This window comes from Talpa europaea, assembly GCF_964194135.1.
Source record: "Talpa europaea genome assembly, chromosome: 8".
Classification (NCBI taxonomy): domain Eukaryota; kingdom Metazoa; phylum Chordata; class Mammalia; order Eulipotyphla; family Talpidae; genus Talpa; species Talpa europaea.
This window is the reverse complement of record NC_140075.1, coordinates 1,117,804-1,136,947: the sequence shown is the minus strand read 5'-3', so window position 1 is coordinate 1,136,947 and position 19,144 is coordinate 1,117,804. Positions and strand designations below refer to the sequence as shown.

The following is a 19,144-nucleotide window of genomic DNA, read 5'->3' as shown; positions in this document are numbered from 1 at the left end:
ACCTCTGGGAGGTGTGCTGGGCACAGACGCTGGAGCCTGGGCAGGAGGACATAGCAGAGGGTCTTGGGAGGGTTGTGGGTGAGCTTTGTCTATTGACTAATTTGACAGGTATGAGATTCTAATTGTTCAATTATTGTAGGGGACAGTTGAAATTTTCAGTTTTCACCAATTTTCAGGAATTATTTGGAGAGTGTAATAATGACATATTCACATGAGTTTGTAATAAATGGGTTGAATAACACAGCAGACATAGATTATATTAGTGTCCATAGAAATGGAAGGAATAATTATGTAGAAAATACATTCAGTTGTTATCTTGTGTTGATAACCTATTATATTTTCAACATTGGAAGAAATAAAATTTTGTTCTCTTCCTCTTTTATACAGATGATGGCTCCAGGGGTGACCAATCTCTCAGCCATGACAGAATTCGTCCTCCTGGCTTCCCCCCCCCCGGGGACCATGGGCTTCTTGCATCCGCTGCTCTTCTCCCTGGTCTACCTGTGCGCCCTGCTGGGGAACGGGCTCATCATCCTCATCACCACCCTGGACCGGCACCTCCACACCCCCATGTACTTCTTCCTGAGGAGTCTGTCTTTCACGGACTTCTGCCTCCTCTCAGCCATGGTGCCAAAGTCCATTGCCAACTCTCTGAGGCACAGCAGCTCCATCTCCTTCCCAAGCTGTGTCGCCCAGGTCTTCATGATGGTTATTTCAGCCGGTACAGAGATGACCCTGCTCACGGTGATGAGTGTTGACCGCTATGCTGCCATATGCTACCCCCTGCACTATGACGTCATTATGAGCAAGGATAGGTGTGTGCAGCTAACAGCTGTTTCCTGGCTGGGTGGGGGTCTCCAGGCTGTGATGCACACAGCTGGAACCTTCTCCTTGTCCTACTGCAGGTCCAACATGGTCCACCAGTTCTTCTGTGACATCCCCCAGTTATTGGCTATTTCCTGCTCTGGAAATCTGATGAATGAACTTGTCCCCATTCTCATTAGTGTGGTGTTGATTATCTGCTCTTTTATTTTCATTGTCATTTCCTATGTGCACATCTTCTCTGCTGTCAGGAAGATCCCATCCACAGAAGGGAAGGCCAAAGTCTACTCCACCTGCCTTCCCCACCTGCTGGTTGTGGTGTTGTTTCTCTCCACTGGATACTTTGCTTATCTGAAGTCGACCTCAGGGACTCCTTTCATGTCTGACCTGGTCATTTCTATGTTCTACACGGTGGTGCCCCGCACATTTAATCCCATCATATACAGTCTGAAGAACGAAGCCTTGAAGTCAACTCTGAGAAGAGTGATAAAAGGCCAATTCTGCAACAAATAATTCATCAACAATTATTCACCCTCCTAGGTCAGTGGGCTGTTCCGCAGGGGCAGGCACTCGGGCTCCATTTCTCTGACACTTCTGCTCCAGTGTCAGTGCACAGGGAGGTAACATCATCATGCAGGGGATGGGGCGAGGCCGAGGACAGACGGGATCGCTGGGGAACCAGGCACGAGACAAGGGGTGCACAGCCTGGTGGCTATGCAGAGCGGTGTGTCCCAGGCTGGATAATGGGTCAGAGGCCCCAGGCCTGGCCAGGGGTGCAGTGGGGATGGAGCCAGGCTGAGGGACAGGTCAGCCTGGCTAAGTGGAGACGGAGCCACAGAGAGTCTTGGAGGGGGGAGGCCTGTGCAGAGGGCAGGCAGGAAGCTGGAGTGTGTGACATCAGAGCCTTCAAGATGGTGAGATGAATGATGTGGAGGCAGGAACCTGCTGAAATAGGGGTTCTCACTCATTCAGGAAAATTTTGTATTGCCCTTCTGTGGGGAACTTTGACTTCAGCTATTATAATTTGGAATATTATATATATGCATGTGCATTAAAAGAAATAGTAATGCTTTTTTTCAGAAATGACCTCAGGAAATGCTGTGAACACAAATAAAAATGTATATACATAAAAATGCTATCCAGCACTTTCTTGTACTAATAAATATAAGAAACAATCTCCAGCAGAACTCCAAGAAACAGTCAAATATGTGACAATAAATGTAGCAATTAGGGACCCTCACTCTGAACAGTTATCAATGACTTGGAAAACACATATGTTATAACATTAAATGAAAGAGAAACTATATAAAATTGCAAATGCAGTGTTATTCCAGCATGGATATAAAAATTTATGAAATAATATTATGTGCATGTAGAACAGAAAGGGAGAAGTTACTATGCATTCGGTGGAATACTATACAACAGTGAAAATACAGAGACTCTAGCTAAATCCAATATGTGGGTCACCTTGCCTGCATGTTGTTGAGTGAAAGAGTCAAGATATAGAATGAACATAGCATGACTGATTTAAACTTTAGATACCAGGCACAATTGAAATCATGTGTTAATCATTTGTGTCACTTAGTGATACACTTAGGTGTTCAATTGTCATGAAAGGAGGGGTTATACTTGTAATGACAGCCACACATTTGTGCTTACTTGTAGACGAAGATTATGATAGTGTGGCCTTGTGTTTCTTCACACAGTTAATGGAGTCATTTGGTCATTCTGAAATTTCATGTTTATACTATTCAGGACCCATGCACACAGGTGATTCAACAGTGAGTCTTCTCTTAACCCAGGAAGGAAGCTCACCTCTTCTAATAACTCTCGTTACCTCAACTTTCTGAGTGACTCTCAGCCATCAGTGACATCCTGTTTAATGTGCTATTTACCCAGTTACACACAACAGATACAGCACCCAGAGCAAACCTAGAAAATGTGTCCCCTTCTTCACTGACATCAACTACCTGCCCCTGTTCCATGGAAATCTTGTGATGGCCCCATAGGAATAGAAAATATTACCACATGTGACACAGACACCCACAAATAGGGATGCCACAGAAACACTGCAAGTGACGGATGCCCTGTTACTACCTTACTGGAATCAGGATATGTTCAAGTGTGTGATGATTATAGATCCTTTCTGGTAATTTATTTTTCCCTAAACACACTCTAAAATATGATTTAACAAAAGAAAGAGCTAGCTGGATTTTGGAGCTAATTTGTTATAAAAATATATTTTATTTATCCTTTGTGCTAAGCTATAATTTATAATCTTTTTAAAAGATTTATTTTTTTTATTTGTGCTACAAGAACTGGGATGTAGACCAGCGTTACAGGGAGTGAGAAAAATTCAGCAGAGACAGAGCAGGGAGCAGAACAGGCAGTTCCACTGAAACACACTGCTGAGGGCAGCATTGGGAAGACAGGAGAGGGAGCTGCTGAGCCATGTGGGTCAGCTCCCTGGACAGGGTCAAACTCAGCCTGCAGTGGCTGTGGATAGCTTTATAGTGCTGAGACTTAACCCCTGCATCACCAAGGGGGCCTATAGTTTGTAATCTTCAGAAATTTGAAGATACATTAATGACTATCTTTTCTTTTTCTGAAATTACAGAAAGGAGTAAACAAGGATATATGTGGGGAATAATTGTTTATACTCACAGGGTTGATTGATTCCAATATCCACTTGCAGAGACTCTGTCTCCTATCAAAAGGCAAAGAGCTTACTTTTTTATTTTTTTTTAAATCTTACTTATTTGTTTGTGCAAGAACTGGGGTACAGGCCAGAGGTGGTGGGCTGAGAGGATTCAGCAGAGAGAACAGGGAGCAGAATAGGCGACTGACAGAAATACACTGCTGAGGGGAGCAGTGGGGGAGAGGAGAGGTCTGCTTCACCATGTGGGTCACCTCCTTGGTGGGGGATTCAATTCCTGATGTAGCAGCTACGAATTACATCATAGTGCTGATGGTCAACCTCTTGCACCACCAGGAAGGCCCGAGCCTATATTTTTTAAATTGAATGGGAAACCAAAAAGTAATTTTTTCCAGATCTAGCCTGATGGTTTTGTCACACCTCCCAGGGTGTCAGTCCTCAACCCTGATCAGTGGTAAGTGGGGAATTCCTGATGTTGCTGGGAGCCTCCACGTGTGCACGGGAACTAGGGACAAGGGTCATTTGGGCCACATTGGGACAAAGAGACAGCAGAGCCTGATCCGAACAGAGGACACGCACCCGAACTGGGATGTCTGCCAGTCCATGGTACGTTAAGGTGCAAATCTACTCGGGAGCAAACATAGTTTATTTGCATCAATGGCACCTGTTTCCCCAAGTTCTGTGATCAACTGTCTGGTTCTTCAAATAGTGCTTAGTGAGCAGTGTCCCAGGTGTTCCTCCTCGTTAGTTTTCACATTCCTGGGTCTCCGGGTGCTCCTGCTCGCTGTCCAGTGTGTACTCCCACCCCTGCTGCACAGAGCAGAGGATCCCCCACAGGAAATCTAAAGCTACTCTCACCTGAGCGCTGCCCCGCCCAATCTCTTGCCTCTGACAAGTCTGCCTCCTGCACTCTAGGCGGAGAGAGAATATTCCTGGGATGACACGGGCATCCCCAGGGTGTCAGGACCGGGTCGCGCCCGCGCCCGCTGCTCGCGGACTCTCGGCCCCAGAGACCCCACTCCTCCCCCTCCGTCGCCGCTAGGGGGCGCTGTCCGCCGCTAGGCCGCGTCTCCCGCACCGGCCTTCCCGACCCTGGCGTCCCCACCAGCCATGCCCAAGGCCTGGCGAGGAGATGGGGCGGCCGTGGGGGGACTCGAGGGTATTATCAGGGCAGGCAGGGCGGGGATCCACGGGCCCAGGAGAGAAGCCGCGGGGGGGGCGGCGAGGGGGGAGCTGCGGGGGGAGGCGAGGGGGCTCGGACGTGCAACGGGCCCAACACGGAGACTGAGGCCTCTGGGGCACCAGACGTGCCCCCTGGACACCCCGCCCTGCCCCAGGAGCTGACGGGCCTGAGGGACGGACCCGAGGGCGCCGGCACCCAGGGGGGTGAGGGCTCCGGCAGGAGGCCAGGGAGGCCCAGCGGGGGGCGGGGACACAGGTCCTGTGGACCCCGAAGACGCGGCTGGAGGGGGACGTGCGGCAAGGAGGCGCTGACCCGGCGCCCCCATCCCAAGGGCTTCGCGAGCGCCCTCCCGCGGGGCGGGGCGGGGAGTCCGGCCTCAGGGCCAGCGTAGGCGGGGTTTGGGGGCGCGTGGAAGACACTCCAACCCCTCCATGGGCGAGGCCGTTCCCGGCGCTCAGTCACTGGCGGTGGGAACGTCCCTCTCAGAGACGCACCATGGGACCGCGCTCAGGAGGACGGGAGTGTGTGTGTGCCTCTGCCACCTCTGCGCCACCTGCGTCCTGTGTGCGTGTGTGTGCGTGTGTGTGCGCGTCTGTGTGGTGCATGTGTGTGCGAGTGTGCGAGTGCGAGTGTGAGCACGGCGATCGGGTGCCGAGCGCGGTGACGCGCATACGGGATAGGGCGGCTGGGGAGGGAAGTGACCTTGGGCGTCAGGGGATCAGGTGGGGAGTAAGAAGAAGCCGGGCACGGGGAGCAGGCGAGGCCCCACATCGTCCCCGGGCACGCCTGGCTGGTGTGCAGCAGGGCCGAGGGTGTGTGAGGGTGTCTGGCGAGGGGATGCAATGACTCATTCTTTGTGTGCACGCAGGTGTGTGATCTAGTTGACACATGAGGTCAGCACATGTTGGCGACCCCTGAGGCATGAAGTGCCGAGACAAGGACACACCCGGGCCGTGGCTGAGACTGGGACAGGTCAGAAGACCGGCCCCCGCGCAGATCAGGACCGTCTTTCCCGGGTCAGAGAAACGACGAGGCGGTCGCGGATGGCGGGTCTCTCCCATAAGCGATAACAAGGTGGCCTCTCCCATGTTACTTCCCATTCTGCCCTTGTTTCACAGGTTCGCTTCTTGTGTTTCAAGGAGCTGAGAAAAGCAAGCTGGTGCCCACCTGACTCGGGGTGGCCCTTCCTCCTCCCCTTTGCAGCCCCTCGCGCATCTTCCCCTCTGTCCCCTGGTAGACACACCCCTGCCCTCTGCCCAAGAGCAGGACCATGTCTTTCAGTCATGAGCCTGCTGCCCTCCTCGTTTCTCAGCAAATTCAACCACTTTCCTTGTGTTCGAGGCTGGTGTACACTCACCATTGGGAGGGCCAGAGCTGGGAGCTGGATGCCACCTGGGCTCTGTCAGTCCCGACTCTGACTCCTGGGGAGGGAGCAGTAGCCCATGGCAGCGTGCCGGGGCTTCCCCATCTGCATCAGAGCAGGGGCCAGGGCATCCCGGGTGGCATCCTGACCCCTGTGTAAGAGGGAGTGCCCTCACTCCAGGGGGAGGGAGAGTCCCAGCAGCTGTGGGGTTTTTCCTCCAGGGAACCTCCCAAGGTCTCCCCAGGAGAGGCACAGCATTCTCTGCCCCCTGATTCACCGTGCAGGAGATGGAACATGGTGGAAGATGGTGGTCCCCAGGGGTGCACGCCAATCCCCTGCCCTGCACACATTTGGGAGTAATCGGAATCCCCCTCGGAGAGGGAGTCCGGTTCCCCTCAGTTTGGGAGGGAGTCTGTGAGTCTCCCCCAGTTGGGGTGCCTTTCCTGTGTCAGGCCCCGCTGACTGGGAACCTGGGAACATACGGTGTTTTCATTTGGTGTCTGGTATTTGCAGTTCCTTTTTTTTTTTTTTCTGGAAGCCAGGGATGTGGTTAAAATGGTGAGAGGTGCCATATTCGTTTCATCTGAAAGCCCCTTGGGGACAGTATTAAGTGAGTTGGGGACCTGTAGCTGCCAACCCATGTCTAAGAAGCAGCTCTTGTCTCTGTTTCCCTGCAGAAGCCCTGTAACAGCTGACAGTGGGGGACAGACTGATGCTTTCCTAACACAAAGTCCAGGCAGTGTGTGCTCTTTGTCCACACTGGCTGGCTCAGGCATGAGTTCCTTGTGACTCTCCTCCCTTGCAGTCTCACCCTGACATCCAGGGTAAGCTCAGGCACTTTGGCCGTGGGTAACCTTGGACAACCCGGACTCTCTGAACACTGGCAGGTGGCTGGGAGGGCTGGATTTTCCCAATGAGAGCAGAGGGCCTGGACTGGGGCTTCTACTTACCTTACTTGGTCCTCACTTTGTGCAAATAGTTTTGTGAATCTGAACATTGTGTCTGTGTAAGGAATTCAAGCACGTATCTGGAAGCAGATCTCGGTTATATAGAAATTTGGTATTTTTCTTATTTTTATGTGTTTAGTCAGACAGCCAATTCAGTATCCACCTGTCACTGTGAAAATGGGATGGAAAGTAGGCTGTTCTCCACTGGAAGGAGGCCTTTTCTTCCTCTGAGTTGGCTGGCCTCTTCTGATCACACTCGGAATCACACTTCTGGGATCACACTTCGGGATCACACTCGGGATCACAGTTGGTTTTGTCAAAATTACTTTGGAATTTCTAGTCAGCAATAAATGAAGCTTGAAAGTTGGTTTGAAAATTTCTAAACTTCTTATTGAAAATTAAAAATCACAGGCTTCTTTAAAAATCCAAGTTTTACTTAAAATATTTAATTTATTCATCAAAAGCTACATAATAGGTTTCTGTAAGCAATATACCTTGTCAAATCTTTTTCTTAAAAGATTTATTTATTTATGCATACAAGAACTGGGGTACACACCAGAGGTGCGGGGCAGTGAGAGGATTCACCAGAGACAGAGCAGGGAACAGAAGAGACAGATCTACTGAAATACACTGCTGAGGGGAGTAGCGGGTAAGTCAGGAGCAGTCCACTGCACCATGTGGGTAACACCTTGGGTGGCTGAGGAGCGAACCTGTGTTGTGGAGGCTGCAGACAGCTTCACAGGGCTGTGCTTCACTCCTTGTGCCATCAGGGAGGCCCAATCTATTTCTATTCCTTCCCTATTCATGGCCCAGGTCGAAGGTGTCTTTAATCTTTCCTAGGAGCAGGCCTCATCTGTGAGGTCAAATAGAAACCAGGACTTTATATAACAATTTGAATTTTCACTGCTTATCTTTAAAATGGTTCCAATTGTGGGCTCTAGAGGTTTTAAAATGATTAAAATGGGACACATATTAGAACATGTAAGAACTTCAGTTTCCATCTCAAATTAGAAACCTCCATGATTACAAAAGGGGGGGGAAAAACAAACTTAAATGGCTTTATCGACTTAACCTGAAAAACTTAAGTTGTTTTAGGAATTAGTCTAGCTTTGTCTTGAAAATGTATATTTTTCTGGTGAAACTGACCACCCATCCAAAATCTCTTCTAGGAATTTAAGGAAAAAGTGGCCTTAAAAGAACTCATAGGGAATATTCTGCCCCACTTTCTTTAGAACCTAAGGGCATTCTTAAAATAAAATTTGAGAAATGTTTTCTTATCTGAAAGAATTAGTTAAAATTTATTATTTAAGGGCCTCCCCTAGTGGTACAGCGGTTGAGCGCTGGGCTGTGTGGCTGCCCACAGCCACTGCAGCTCCAGTTCGTTCCCAGTCACCAGCGAGGGTCCCACCAAAAAAAAAATAATTGAAAGTAAATTAATAATTGTTGTCAGTGTTGTCACAAATACTGGTAAAATATCTTTCTCTAAAAATTAGGGCAAATGGCCCAAATTCTAAATGAGAGATCTCTGTGTCTGTTTTTACCTTTGTGTCTTTTGTCTCGAGAGTGTTGCCAGTTTAAAATGGTGCCATTAAATATTCTAAGATTGATTTATGTATGCATACAAGTGCTGGCATACGGGCCAGAGATGCAGGGAGTGAGAGGATTCACCAGAGATAGAGCAGGGAGCAGAAAGGTCGATTGACTGAAATACACTTCTGAGGGAGCAGTAGGTGAGACAGGAGAGGTCTGACTCGCCGTGTGGGTTTCTCCCTGGCCTTCTGGGGATCGAACTCATGCTGCAGAGGCTGTAGATTGCTTCACAGTGTGATGCTTAACCCCTTGCACCACCAGGGAGTCCACCACAAAAACGAGTTCAAAATGCAATGGTTTAATTAAAGCACTGGTGAGCACCTTCATTGATTATTCCTCCCCTTGCCCTAGCAAAAAATAAATAATTAATTAACAAAAAATAAAAACCTCTGGTACATGAATTTGTTTCATTTGTAATGCTGCATTTTGAACTTTGTATCCTAACAAAAACTAAAGCTACTTCTGGTTTCTCTATCTTAAATTTGTTCTATCATTATTTAATATTTTATAGGAATAATTTTCTTATAAAACTAAGGATCTCCTAAGTTCAATAAAATGAAAACTTGACTACTTAATGAGGTTTTGGTTTATATTTTGCTTCTTAATGTAGGAAATCTAAACTTTGTTTATCATTTCAACTAAAAAAATAAAAAAAAAAGACGTGTTTATGTATGAGTTACCCAGTAGAAAGGAATAACAGCCTAACAGCTCTTACAGTGTCCTGAGGTGAAAAATGTGAGCCTGAGTTGTTCATTAGCCAAAGTTATGTTGGACAAGGCATGCGTGTGGACAAAAAGTTCGGGGAGTGACTGACTGAGTTTCTCTGGCCAGGCGCCCGACTTGTGGCAGGGCAGCGCCCCCTGGCGGCGACGGAGGGGACGGCGGGAGGGGGGCGGGGCCGGGCTGGGGGAGTGCAGGCAGGTGCCTCAGCCACTAAGGTCGCTGCTCAGAGAACCCGGGGACCCCACATCAGCCACCCTGGTCCCCTGGACGCCTCGCAAATCGCGGACACGGCGGGCCTGACCCCGAGGCCAGGTCTGCGCGGGGGTCTCTGGCCCGTCCCCCGGGGGGCCGCTGCGGCGGGGCCGAGAGTCTGTGAGCAGTGGGCGCGGGTGCGACCCTGTCCTGACACCATGGGGATGCCCGTGTTGTCCCAGGAATATTCTCTCTCCGCCTTGAGTGCAGGAGGCAGATTTGTCAGAGGCAAAAGATCGGGGTGCTCCTCTGGGGGTGGGCACCAGGAGAGACCTGTCCCTGCCCCTGTCCGCCTCTCTGCAGGTGGCTGCCCTGTGCGTGGACAGTGTCCGTGTCTCCAGGTCCATCCGCAATGTCACGTGTGGTCTTTTATTCCCGTCCGTGTTTTCACTGACATTAATTAAAAATAGCAAATACACATCTGTGTGTAAATTCTATCCTCTCTTCATGAAATACAGCCCCTCCACCCATTGTAGAGAGGCCGTGGCCTGAGAAGTTCAGAGTGAATGACCTTCACTGTGGAGCACTCCCTGGGACACCCCACGGGATATCGGACTGGATTCGGGTTGGGTGGATTCGCTCTGGATTCGGACTGGATTCGCTCAGGTGAGAGTAGCTTTAGATTACCTGTGGGGGAGCCTCTGCTCTTTGCATCAGATTTGGGGTACACACTGAATAGAAAGCAGGAGCGCCCGGAGACCCAGGATTGTGAAAACTAATGAGGAAGAGCAGCTGAAACACTGTTCACTAAGCACTAACTGAAGAATCAGAGATTCAATCACAGAACTTGGGAAGACAGATGGCTTCAATGCAAATAAACTATGTTTTCTCCTGAGTAGATTTACACCTTAAAGTACCATCAACTGGCAGACACCCCAGCTCGGGTGCATGTCCTCTGTTCGGATCAGGCCCTGCTGTCCCTTTGCCCCAATTCGGCCCAAGTGACCCTCATCCTTACTTCCTGTGCACATGTGGAGGCTCCCAGCAACATCAGGAATTCCCCACTTAGCACTGATCAGGGCTGAGGACTGACACCCTGGGAGGTGTGACAAAACCATCAGGCTAGATCTGGGAAAAAAATATATTTTGGTTTCCCATTCAATTTAAAAAATGTAGGCTCTGGCCTGCCTGGTGGTGCAAGGGGTTAAGCATCAGCACTATGATGTAATCTGTGGCTACTACATCAGGAATTTGATCTCTGGGAAAGGAGGTGACCCACATGGCAAAGCAGACCTTTCCTCTCCCCCAAAGCTCCCCTAAGCAGTGTATTTCTGTCAGTTGCCTATTCTGCTCCCTGCTCTCTCTGCTGAATCCTCTCAGCCCAACACCTCTGGCCTGTACCCCAGTTCTTGCATGCACAAATAAATAAGAATTTTAAAAAATAAAAAAGTAAGCTCTTTGCTTTTTGACAGGAGACAGTGGCTCTGCAAGTGGATATTGGAATCAATCAACCCTGTGTGTATATACAATTATTCCCCACATATATCCTTGTTTATTCCTTTCTGTAATTTCAGAAAATGAAAAGACAGTCATTAATGTATCTTCAAATTTCTGAAGATTACAAACTATAGGGTCCCTCCTGGTGATGCAGGGGTTAAGTCTCAGTACTATAAAGCTATCTATGGCCACTGCAGGACAAGTTCGACCCTGTTCAGGGAGCTGAACCTCATGGCTCATGGGGGTGGGACAGCTGCCCTCAGCAGTGTATTTCAGTGGATCTGCCTGTTCTGCTCCCCACTCTATCTCTGGTAAATTTTTCTCACTCCCTCTAATGCTGGCCTACATCCCAGTTCTTATAATATTTTAAAAATATTATAAATTACAACTTAGCACAAAGGATAAATAAAATATAATTTTGTAACAAAATTAACTCCAAAATCCAGCTATCTCTTTCTTTTGTTAAATCATATTTTAGAGTTTGTTTAAGGAAAAATAAATCACCAGAAAGGATCTATAATCATCAAACACTTGAACATAACCTGATTCCAGTAAAGTAGTAACAGGCCATCTGTCACTTTCAGTGTTTCTGTGGCATCCCTATTTGTGGGTGTTTGTGTCACGTGTGGTAATATCCTCTATTCCTATGGGGTGATCACAAGATTTCCATGGAACAGGGGCAGTTGGTTGATGGCAATGAAGAAGGGGACACATATTCTAGGTTTGCTCTGGGTGCTGTATCTGTTGCGTGCAACTGGGTAAATAGCACATAAACAGGATGTCACTGATGGCTAGAGTCCCTTGGATAGTTGAGGAAACGAGAGTAATTAGAAGTGGTGAGCTGCCCTTCCTGGGTTAAGGGAAGACTCACTGTTGAAACACCAGTGTGCAAGGGTCCAGGATAGTATAAACGTGAAATTTCTGAATGAGTAAATGAACTTCATTAACTGGGTGAAGAAACACAAGGCCACACTATCATAATCTTCTTCTCTGACTAATCACAAATTTGTGGCTGTCATTACAAGTGTTCCCCCTGCCTTTCAGGACAGTTCTTCACCTAAGTTTGCCACTAAGTGACACACATGATTAACACCTGATTTCAATTTTTTCTGGTATCTAAATTTTAAATCAGTCATATGTTCATTTTATATCTTGACTCTTTCACTCAACAACATGTAGGCAAGGTGACCCACATATTGGATTTAGCTAGAGTCTCTGTATTTTCGCTGTTGCATAGTATTCCACCGAATGCAAAGTAACTACATCCTTCTGTTCTACATGCACAGTATATTATTTCATAAAATTTTATATCCATGCTGGAATAACACTATATTTGCAATTTTATATTGTTTATCTTTCATTTAATGTTATAAGTATTTTCCAACTCATTGATAACTATTCAGAATGATTGTACCTAATTGCTACATTTACTGTCACATATTTCACTGTTTCCCGGAGTTCTGTTGGAGATTGTTTCCTGTATTAGTACAAGAAAGTGCTGGTTAGCATTTTTACGGATATACGTTTTTATTTGTGTCCACAGCATTTTCTTAGGTCATTTCTCAAACACTGCATTACTATTTCTTTTAATGCACATGCATATATATATAATACTCCAAATTCTAATAGCTGAAGTCAAAGTTCCCCACAGAAGGGCAATACACAATTTTGCTGAATGCACTAGAACCCCTATTTCAGCGGGTTCTTGCCTCCACGTCATCCTGTCTCCCCATCTTTAAGGCTCTGATTTCACACACTCCCGCTTCCTGCCCCCCTTCTGCGCGCCCCCCCCACCACTCTCCGTGATTGTGTCTCTCCTTGGCCAGGCTGACCCGCCCCTCAGCCCAGGCTCCATCCCCCCTGCACCTCTGGCCAGGCCTGGGGCCTCTGCCAACCATTATCCAGCCTGGGCGGCACCGCCCCCGCCAGTCACAAGGCAGCACACACCGCGTCTCCGTGCCTGGTTCCCCTGGAAGCCTGTCCTTCCGCGGCCTCGCCCCGCCCCCTGCGTGTTGACGTGCTGACGCGGGAGTGGAAGTGGCGGAGACGCTGGGCCCAGAGCACCCACCCTGGGGAGCAGGGGGGGGGGGACAAGAAGGGAGCAGCCCTGGGGGCAGCGAGGCAGGGAATAATGGGGGGCGTCCGCCCCGTCTCTCCTGGTGGGGGCAGCGGGTTCGGGCCTGTGGGGTCGCGGGTGAACAATCCTCGCGTGTTTTCAGTCACGGGGCGCGGCTTGCTGCGGAGTCGCATGGAAATTCTACCTTAACGGCGTCGTGGAGACGCGGGGTGTTCGCCCCCATGTAGTTGGGTTTTCTGAGCTCCGGCGCAGCAGGATGGGCGGGGGCGCCCCGTGAGCCCCCGGGTTCTCCCGCTGGCCCTGGCCCTGGGCCCCCGGACACCCGCCCCTGCAGCCCTGGCCCTGCGCCCGCTCCCGCCTCCCCCGCTGCTGGGGTCTCCTCTGCACTCGCTGCTCCAGGCTCGGGTGAAGCTCTTGCCTGCGGGAGCCCAGTTTCTTCAGGAGCCCCCCGGAGCAAGAGGGAGGTGAGGACAAGTCGCTGCTGGTGGCTGCTGCAGAGCGGGCCAGTCAGGGGACCCAAGGTGAGGCGGCTGGGGGTGGAGAGCTCTGCGCGGGTCATTTTGGGTCCTGGAGGAACATGGGGGTCAGGTCTTTCCTGAGTGTGACCCCGTGGGTGACCAGCGCCCCTGACGGTAAGTGTGTCCCCCGTGTTTGCTCCCAGCGCCTCCCTGCTGCACTGGTCACCCCTGGGGTGGGTTTGCAGGACACACCGCTGTGCTCCACTGATTTGTGTGCTTAATTTCTGTGAACTTAGAATATAATTTGGGGAATTATAAGTTTACAGTTTGTAATTTTCCCTGGGGCTGACACCCCTCCACACCCCAGGTCCAGCAGGCAGCAGGGCAGAGTCGTGTCCCAGTCTTCCCAGGGCACAAGTTCTTACCCAGGCGGTTGCTGGCACCTGGAGCTCTGCATTTCTCACAAGGGGTCTGAGATGCTGCCCCTGCTGGTCTTGGGCCCGCATGTGAGGGCTGCAGCGCCGCTTCCCTGTTGTGCAGCTGATGTGGTCATTCAGAGCCTAGAAGAGGGACCTTGGACCCCTGGACACTGCCTCAGGAGGTGACTTTACACTCTCCCTTGAAGAGAATCCAGGCTTTCCTGAGTCTTGAGTGACCAGGAGCCACACAGCCTGCTACAAGCTGGCTACAAGTGTTTGGTTTTCTAAAATGGGTTATTATTAACCGATCCATGCAGTGAAAGCAGTGGCCCTCTCTGCATCACTAAAGGACACACCCCAAGAAACCATTCAGCAGGGTCAGCTGGGCGCTGTCACAAACAGGGACGGAAATTTTCTCAATGGGGAGTTTTATTGTCTTTGTATTGTATATAGTTGTTTTGATTTACAAAGTAATTATGGTCTCCAAAAATGAATTGGGTTACACATGAGAGGCAATACGGAGGCAGAGTGAAGACACTGGGCTCACCGCCACCATATACTCACAACACTGTACAGGCCAACATTGATGCCACTGAAAGAGAAATGGGTGACCAGGGCACACAACAGGAGCAGGGAGCAGTGGCAAGAAACTGGGAAAACTTTAACTGACCTGCATCTACAGTTATACTGGAGGAGAATTAAACCCCTACAGATGTGGACTCGGGGACACAAGCCACATTGGGGCCTTTGGAGACTCAGCACTTCCCTCAGTGCTGGGCTCAACCCACTGGGCCATCTGGGAGGCCAAATATTTGAGGACATTGTACCAATTCTCTACAGCTAGGAGTGTTTTTCTGATGGTAGAAGGTACATAAAAACTTCATAGCTATAGAAGCACACTCAAGCCACACTCATGTAGACTCACATGCACACACTTGCACACAGTTCAAGACATGCACATACACCTAATGGAAATAGTGCAAATCCCTAATTCTATACACACAGCTAGCTCTGCTTCACACTCCTGTCACACTGTCTTATCACCACATGACCCCTCTGACTTTTCTAAAATTTTCAAAATGCTTTCCAAAATTTTCCAAATTTTCTAAACTTTTCACTGCTTATTACAAGAATGTTAAACGAAATTTTATTTTATTCTCTGGCGTCCGATGTGTTGGAAGATTGGGTGCAGTCATAAATGGGAAGCAAACACGGTCGGTTTCACACACCATTTTAATGAGTCTTGGGGTAGACATTTTAACTAAATAATCCATTTCAGACTGTCTCCTCCAGGCGGAGAAAGAGCATCCAGATGCCTCCATGCCCCAGGGCCCTGTAGGTAGAGTGGGTCACGTGGAGATGCCCCTGCAGTGGGAACCAGTGTGTCCAAGGCGGCCGCCTCCTCGAGCCCTAATGGACCTGCGTGGGAAGAGCAGAGCCAGTGACGCCCAAGCACAGAGGAGGCTCTTTCCTTAGTGACACCTCCCCAAGGAGTGATGCTCGGACTCAGATGCGACAAAGTGCAGATGGAAACCAGGAAGCCCTACCGAGGCATCACTCGCTGGCGGGTGAGCAATTCTCCAACTTGGAATATCTGTTGTGAAAAGGGGCTCAGTAGAGGGGGACTTCCTACCGTGGATGTCAGTCCCTGACAGTGCCAGTAAGCCCGATGAGCTCCTGCATCATCTGTGCCGTCCGGGTGCCCAGGGGCCACCAGCAGGGCCCTCACGGGATAGAGCCTAAGACGGGGAAGCAAGGCCCTGGGGGGTCCCAGCCTCTGGCCCTGGGGCCTCTGGAGGCTCAGCCCGCACAGCTCCACTCCCATCCCGGGCCCTGCACCTCCAGGTGTCCCAAGCCCTCCTCTGCCCCCCTTCCCCTGCTCTGCTCTCCTCCAGGTGCTTCACAAGTCCCATTGCCCTACCGGCCCTTCACCTGCTCTGCTCCTGGGACTGCTGTGCTTGTGGACATCTGTGCTCCACGCCTATGGTCTCATGCTGCTCCTGGCCCCTCTGGCTGGGCCCAGCCCCTGACCCCTCTCCAGGGCTTCGGCCTCCGCTGCTGTGCTCATTTCACTATGGCCACTGAGTGGCTGCCCTGGAGCGGGGAAGTGAATTCTAGGGAGGTGCTGGTGATCATCTAATCCCCAGTAGGGTGAACGCTGCTCTTGTGGTTTCCTCTGAAGAGTGCACAGAAAAGGCAACATTTTAAAATCCTATTAAGAATTCTTTTAGCTCTGGCCTTGTAGCCTCCAAGGGTGGACTGGGAATGGTTTTCATGGCCCAGTGTCTCTGCAGGGCCACCGGTGAGCTGAACAAGAGGCGCCTTCTTGGGGTTATTTGGGTGGTGCTGGAGAGCTCGGGGGCTGGGCTGGATGTCTTCCTAATGCTTTCCTGGCCCCCCTCCAGGTGGGGGCCTGGCAAAGTAGTGTTGGGCTGCAGAGCTTCCTCCTGCAGGGGGCCTGGAAGCGATGTGGTGTTGGGCCCCCATGCCTCCCACAGCACGGGCCCTGACCTGGAGGCCATGCTAGGCTTCCAGGCATCTGGCAGCAGGGTCCCTGAGCTGGAAACCGAGCTCTGAATGCCGGAGTCCTCCTGCGGGATGCCTTGCCCAGAGGTGGTGGTGGGCTTCTGGGCGTCCTGCTTTGGGGACAGTCCCACCCGCAATTTCTCTGGCCCCGAGACCTCAGGCTGCCAGTGGTCCTCCGGTATCGGGGCACAGTGGGCCCCATCGGGACTGAGGAGCTTGGGGGAGATGGTGGGGTCTGGCCCCTCCTCGTCCGCCCGCTGCCTGGAAAGCAGCTTGAGGAAGGTCCCCATCATAGGGTCATACCTGCCCTCCAAAAGTGCCCTGTTGATGACCTCTTTCCGAACCCCAGGCGGACCATGGCTTCCATTGCGGCCTTGTGCTGGCCTGGGGATGGCTCCCGGCAGGGGAGTCCATTTGTCAGCCCCACCCAGGGGTGCTGGATGACACTGTCCAGGTTGCTGCTGCTGTGGGGGTCGAGCTCATCATCTTCCTCAGCAGGTCCCGGCACTGCTGAGAGAGGTAGTGCAGCTCATGATAGACGCAGCTCAGCTCCCTGGCCCACAGTTCCCTGAGGCTGGTGCCCTTGAAGGGCAGCTTCCCGGTGGCCATATACTAGAGGACAACCCCCAGGCTCCAGATGTCCGCCTTGGGGCCACTGTACTCCTTGTGATGGAGAATCTCGGGGGCCATGAACTGCTGCTGCCACAGGGGGTCTTGAACAGCGCTGCCTCAGAGAACTAGGCACTGAGCCCAAAGTCTGCTAGTTTTATAGTTCGGTGCTGGTCCAGGAGTAGGTTCTCCAGCTTCAGGTCCCGGTGTGCAACACCCCTGGCGTGGCAGTGGCTGAGCGCTGCCAGGATTTGCTGGAAGAGGCAGTGCACCTCCATCTCCCCCAGGCGCACGCACTTCAACAGGCAGTCCTGCAGGTTGCCCTCCTGCACGCGCTCCATGACCAGCAGCACCTCATCCTCGGTGTACACCACCTGGAAGAGCTGGAGAATGTTCGGTGCCAAAGGACTTTCATGCAGACCACCTCGCGGGCCAGGAACCTCTGAGGTGTGCCAGACATGGGGATGACCTTTATGGCCACCTCCATGCCCATTGACAGGTGCTGCACCAGCCTGACCTTGGCGTGGGCGCCCTCCCTCAGCTTGCGGAGCATCACATACTTTCTCAGGGCCATTCGCTTGGCAAACGGGTGCATCTGGACAGTGAGGGCAGACCTGCTGCTAAGCTCGCAGGCCCTGGCTGGCTAGAGCCCTTGGCACTAGCTCCTCTACTGGATTAACAAGTGCACTATTAGCCTAGAGCTAGTAGTACGTGAAAAAAATCCCCAAAACTAACTAAATGCTACCTGCACTGACTAATCTACCGAAACAATAAGGACGCTAACTTAACCTCTACCAGAAACACTAACTATGCTAACCTAACTAGGATACTAATACTAACTAACTATGCACTCAAAAATGAAAACACACAACCAAAAAATTAACAAAGATAAATATTTAAAAATATAATAAAATAAATAACAAAGTAAACACTAAAGTTAACAAGAACACAGACAAAAGGAACAAACCACAAGCGAACAAACAATTACAAACTAACAACTAAAATAATAATAAAAAAAACAAGGGAAAAACAAAAATAACAACAGGAGGGAAATTGGGGAAAATAAAAAATAATAAAATAATAAAAAGATAAAATAAGAAATAAAACAATAAAAGGAAAAAATAAAAATAAAATAACTAAAATAAATAGCTAAAATAAATAACTGAATAAGAAATAACCAAAGCAAAAGCAAGCCAATCCACCCACATGCCTCTCTCTCCCTCCGAGTCCACCGTCACGATCCCAACACTCCTCGCTCTACCTACACCACCACGGGCCGCGCGGGGCTTAAGTAGGCTCCGTGGGTGACGTCACAGAGCTCTTTGTGGCGTCAGAGCAGAGGCCACGCCCCCAGCAGAAGGCACCCCGGGGGCCATTCAGCCTTCACGGGACAGCAGCCACCAAGAGGTGTGTGGACAGACGCCCTGGAGACTAGACTCCACCCCGTTCCAGAAGCCCGTGGGGCGCTGGCGAGGCCGTGTCCTCTGTCGCGAGCGACCTGGCCCAGGTTTCGGCTTTTAGGGTCTCTCCGCACAGTCCCCCTCAAACCCTGATGCGTCTCACAGGACACGACACATCCACGGGCACAATAAACAACACCATGTTGGGAGCATGAGACGCGGTAGAGTCTGCTCTTCACACCCCGACATTGAAAACTCTCTGGGACATGGTTCCCCCGTTTGGCCCACAAGCTGCGTGTGCCCCTCGGCGTCCTCACAGGCCGGAGGCCGGGGCGGCTCCCAGGGCGGCAGAGGCTGTAAAGCGGGCCCTGGAGGGGGTGTCCTCCCTAGCCCCCCGCAGTGCTATGGGGACACCCCCTGACCTGACTCAGCTGGGGCTGGGGGCAGCTGGAGCTGGTCACCTCCCCCCGAGATTTCTGGCTTGGAAATATCTGTGTCTGGGGCTCCCGTTGGCGCAGCGGGTTGAGCGCAGCGCTGTGGAGCTGTCCGCACCTCTGCAGCACCAGCTCGATTCCCAGCCCACCAGGCAGCCGAGCAGACCTCTCCTTTCCCGCCCGCTGCGCCCCTCAGCAGTGTAGTTCGTCAGTCTGCCTGTTCTGCTCCCTGCTCTGTCTCTGGTGAA

The 19,144-nt window shown here is 50.9% G+C and overlaps 1 protein-coding gene across 1 annotated transcript; it reads left to right on the top strand.

The window, feature by feature from the left end:
* Positions 1–462: 462 nt before the first annotated feature.
* Positions 463–4,540, top strand: LOC311176120 (olfactory receptor 14A16-like; the record flags this gene model as incomplete). Its single annotated transcript, XM_084241441.1, has 3 exons — positions 463–1,003; positions 3,906–4,084; positions 4,394–4,540. The coding sequence occupies 3 exons, from the start codon at positions 463–465 to the stop codon at positions 4,538–4,540; spliced, it is 867 nt and encodes a 288-aa protein (XP_084097567.1).
* Between the last annotated feature and the right edge of the window lie 14,604 nt (positions 4,541–19,144).